This window comes from Filicampus tigris, chromosome 2 (assembly GCF_054856515.1).
Source record: "Filicampus tigris isolate MCC_2025a chromosome 2, RoL_Ftig_1.0, whole genome shotgun sequence".
Lineage (NCBI taxonomy): Eukaryota > Metazoa > Chordata > Actinopteri > Syngnathiformes > Syngnathidae > Filicampus > Filicampus tigris.
In genome coordinates, this window is record NC_141218.1 from 2131490 (window position 1) to 2136399 (window position 4910).

Sequence of the window (4910 nt, forward strand, 5' to 3'; positions counted from 1 at the left end):
AAATTGAGAAAATAACAATGAATTCAATTTAAAAGTGACTTCACTTTTAAATTGTATTCATTATTAATCCGATATAAATACAATTTCATTGTACTTGTTTACACGCGGGACCAACAAACAAAAACCCAACGGTTGATAAACAACTACATTACCCATAAATACTCAAGATCGGAAACGAGTCTCTTTTCCCGCAAAACTAAATTTTCTCCCACTGATTGGCTGAACGTCCCGCATTGTACAACGTGATTGGCTTAGCCCTGTCTTCCCGGCGATCCCGGATGTAACTCGGCTATATAACCAGGAACAATTGTAGGCGGGGATTGTAGTTCAAACCGTCCGTCGGTGTACTGTGTCTTGCAGTCTTTTTAGTTAGCGGTTGTGCTACAACGGCCCGAAACTATCCGAAGAAATAAACATGGTAAGCTCGTCGTCGCTGAGTGAGCCACCGGGGTACTTTTTTTTTTTTTTTTTTAGATCATTTCATCAAAACGTTGTCGCGTTCTACCCCGCGCCGATGCATTTGTATTTAGCGAGAGGCATTCCACTTAGCTTAGCACGCTTAGCTTAGCTTCGATTCTGCCAATGAGCGATAAAAATATGGCGCTAAAACTTACCACTGATCACTTGATTGCACCGCGTGACTTTCGACTGGCTTCAACTCGTCAACGAGTTTTCAATTTTTGTTTGCTTTCCACACCTCCAGGCTGGTGGCAAGGCGGGCAAAGACTCCGGAAAGACCAAGACGAAGGCGATTTCGCGCTCTCAGCGAGCCGGTTTGCAGGTCTGCTTTCCATTCATTATTCCGCCAGACTTGCATCGAAATCCAAAGTCATCTCCCACACCACCTCCCTCTTTTGCCTCCCCCAGTTCCCGGTGGGACGTATCCACAGACACCTCAAGTCAAGGACCACCAGTCATGGCAGGGTTGGAGCCACTGCAGCCGTGTACAGCGCGGCTATCCTTGAATACCTCACCGCCGAGGTACAGTGGAGGTTTGGGTGCGCTTTTGAAATGGACTTATTGGAAGGAAAATGGTCGGCATGGAAGGAAAGATGGGTGGTGTTAAAGATGATGGCTTGGCATGGAAGGAGAGGTGCAAGGCTATGATGGAGCAAAGAACAAACAGACTTTTAGGAAGGGACAGAAAAGAGTTATTGTGAAAGGCACTAAGGTAGGTTGGAGGAATGTTTGGATGGAAGGAAGGTCATGTGTTGTATGGGTGGGATGAAATGAGTTTACGGTAAGGTAACAAGTATGGATGGGCACGAGGAGGAAGGAAATGTGGATTGGAAGGGAGGAAACAAGGATGTATAGTAGTCAGGAAGAAAAGGCTAAGGGGAATACCGTAAATGGGATGGAAATGAGTTGCAGCAAGGATGACATGGAGGGAAACAAGAAGGAATGATGATGATGGTAGGAAAGAGCAAGGTGGGAATGAAGGTAAAAAATGTTGCGAGATCGGTGGGAGGAGGATCCAAATGTGGACGTAAGAAGGAAATGAGGGTTGAATGGAAGGAAGGGGTTGTATGACAGGACGAATGTAGGCAGGGATTGTATGGAAGGAGGTGAACTTGTGACTTTCTAGGGTCTCCACTATTGCATCACACAAAGCCACACTTGGACTTGATACTGTAACATTGGCCTTGGAAGCCTAACCCCTTGCTGACTTTAAATGGGCTTCCCCCTCGAGCTCAGAAGTTTTCATTCCCGTTGGTGCCCTCGTTGAATGTCTTGCGGGCTTTCAGGTTCTGGAGCTGGCCGGTAACGCTTCCAAAGATCTGAAAGTGAAGCGCATCACGCCCCGCCACTTGCAGCTGGCCATCCGAGGAGACGAAGAGCTGGATTCCCTCATCAAGGCCACCATCGCCGGCGGGGGTGAGACCGCGCCGGCGCCGCCCATCCCTGCGGCCGCGTGTTTGGGCCACAGACTCAATTTTTTTTTTTCTCTTCTTCTTCTTCTCAACAGGCGTGATCCCGCACATCCACAAATCTCTGATTGGAAAGAAGGGCCAGCAGAAGACCGTATAACGGGCCGCGCGAGGGGAAGTCCTCTGGAAGTTGTGCCATCTCAGGACGATGTCTGCATCGTGCCGTTTTTTTCCATTGTCTTTAGTGTAGAACACCTGTAGGAGTGTGTTGGGTTCCATCTACTCACCTGGGGGTATTTTTTTTAAAAGTGGCTTCAAAGAAGCTCTTTTTTTTTTTTTTTTTTTAATTTTTTTTTTTTGTATTTTGTTCCTGGTGCTGCAGTCCCGATTAATTTGCTGTTTTTTTTTTTGGTTTGTTTTTTTGCGGCATTCCCTTGTTAAAGTGGTGTTTTAATAAAGCTCTTAAGGGGCATGTGCGTCTGTCTTGGTTTCCTAAAAATGTTACATGAGTCATTTGTGATAGGTTTGTTTTAGCCTAACTTTAACGTTTTAAAACTGTCCTCTTGAATTTAACCCCAAATGCATACCTTGGTGTCTGCCCCGGGGTGTACTGAATCTTGCCAAAGTTGTAATTTGCCCTTACATATCTATATAGCTTACACATGACTTTCAAATGGCTGCGGGCACGAACGGAAATCAGCGATGTACGACATGTTTCAAAAGGTGTTTCCACCTGTACAAATTACACAAAGTGTACAATTTGACAGGTTTGAAAATGGTCATCAAGAGAAAAATTAACTTGGGGCCAGGAGAATTTTACAACTTTGAGGAAATTTGACCAAGGTCTCACAATTATAATTGTTAACCTTCATAATTGGTGCTTTACAGCAAAAAAAAACCCCAAACGGCTGAAAAGTTTTATTTTTTTATGGCATTGCTTACCGCATCCCGTGCATATGACACTGAGGTATTCGTGTTAAGGATATTTTTTTTCTGCAAAACTGATATTAGTACCAATGTTTTGTCTTCCAAAACTATTAACTACTTAAAAAGTAAAAATGCCAGAAGTTTAAGAACTTAAAAGCTTAGGCTACTTGCAGTGTGGAGATTAACCCTCCACTAGGCGGCACTACTTCAACAGACTAACTACAGTAATGAGTTAGTGGCGCAAAACAGTTTGGAAGAGTGTCATATTACGAGAATTAAGTTGTATATTGTTGAGAAAAATGTACAATATTTGTGATTAAAACGACTCGCCTGCTGTCAAGATTAAAGTAGTAACATGAGTATGGGCGATTTTTTGTGTGTGTGGGGGGGGGGGAAGCACAATTGAGATCAAAATACTGTAATAATTTCAAGACAAAAAGTCACACAAATTTCCCGGTACGTTTAGTGCCTTTCTCCTGCTGTCCGTCTATCCGCCTTTTTGTCCGGCCGGAAAAAAATAGTAAGCGGGCTTCCATTTGCGTTTCAGTCTACAAACTTCGACCAACTTCTATTCGCTCGCACCCCCTCCGGCCATTGAAGCCGCAAGGCGAAAATAGACGATGACATTGATAGATAAAATAGGCTTCCGATTATGCTTGATCCATTTATTTTTTTGAAGCTTCCCGTCTAATGTTTATCGCCAACAAAATGGGCGTCCGTCACAGGAGGATAGACGGACTGGGCCGTTACATAGGCGTTTACAGATTAAAATCCTAATATTTTATTATACTATATACTATATTTTCGTTCATATAGATTAATACCTTGCTCAAATGACATTTTTTGACTTTTTTTGCTTTTTCTCCTCATGTGGCTGGCCATCTTTGTTAAAACCGCCCACATCCTCAGTAATGATGCATTGCGGCTCCTTGGAGAACCAATAATGAGCTGTCACTTGGCACAGTGCTAGTCAATTTTCGGTGTTAAAAAGTAAAATCCCAACATTTTATGCACTACCACGACAGCTGAATTTCACCTTCATCTGTCGCCTAGACAGGTCAGAGATATAATGAAAACTAGAATAGAAACCCTGCTCAGCCCAGTGAAAGGTTGTGATAGGTTGACTTCTACGGTTAAACTGCATTGGCGCCATACTTTGTAAACATTTTAATATGTACAGTTTTGTATTTGTATTTACTAGTTTGTATTGGTATTTGTTTTTTCTTTCTGTGTTTGTTTTCTTTCTTTTTTTTTGTCTTGCTTTACGGACCCATGTCTGCAGTATAGTTGAACAGATTATGCAAAATTATCAATATCATTATAAAGAATGCAATATAAAGTATTCAGTATTTGGTTCAGTTTCTAGTGTTTTCTGGGAAAAAAAAATGATATAAGCCATTATTTAAGAATGTTCCAATATTTTCTAGATTAAATATTATACTATACTACTATGCTTGGAGAACAGTTGTTATTTCAAGTGGGCTTGTATAGAACATATTCTTGAAAAAAAAAAGGTTTGCGTTGACTTCCGCTTTAAATATGCATCACGGGTACAGTGGCAGCCAACTTCACAACAAGCAGCAGTTTGGCAGAAGCAGCACCGAGTTTGCCGACACACGATGGAAACCGCCATTGAAAAGCTAACAAAAGTAGCATCGGCGTGCTGGTGATTTAAAATACGGTAAACAGACCATGCATCCACAGTCACGTCCATATTATTTATCCTGTGGAAAAACAACAACTATTGCTGCAGTTTTGATGCGATGGTCTTCTTTGGTGTCTGCGTAGTAGAATGTTTGTATGTATTATATTGCCCCCTTGTGGCCAAGGCACACACGCTATTATTCGATCTTTTAAAAGTGTATATTTTTCTTAAAAAAAAAAAACACGTCACAAAGATTTTTTGTTAGTGTTTTCGGTGTGCTGGCATTGATTAATATCATTTCTATTATTTCAGTGGGAAAAAATGATTTTTAGATACGAGCGTTTTCAGTTGTATTAATGAATAATACTTGTAAGTTAAGGCAGCACTTTGTGCACTTGGCGCATGAAACACAACACGAAAAAGCCCGGTTGTTCCGCCATTAAGGTCAATTAGGAGGAAATGTGGTATGT

General features: G+C 41.9%; 1 protein-coding gene across 1 annotated transcript; it reads left to right on the forward strand.

The window, feature by feature from the left end:
* The first annotated feature begins 295 nt into the window (after window positions 1-295).
* LOC147150785 (histone H2A.Z) lies at window positions 296-2340 on the forward strand. The gene is made up of 5 exons (XM_086024050.1): window positions 296-418; window positions 704-781; window positions 868-981; window positions 1746-1875; window positions 1967-2340. Exons 1-5 carry the CDS (start codon window positions 416-418, stop codon window positions 2026-2028), a joined length of 387 nt encoding a protein of 128 aa, XP_085880176.1. The 5' UTR covers window positions 296-415; the 3' UTR covers window positions 2029-2340.
* Window positions 2341-4910: the final 2570 nt, after the last annotated feature.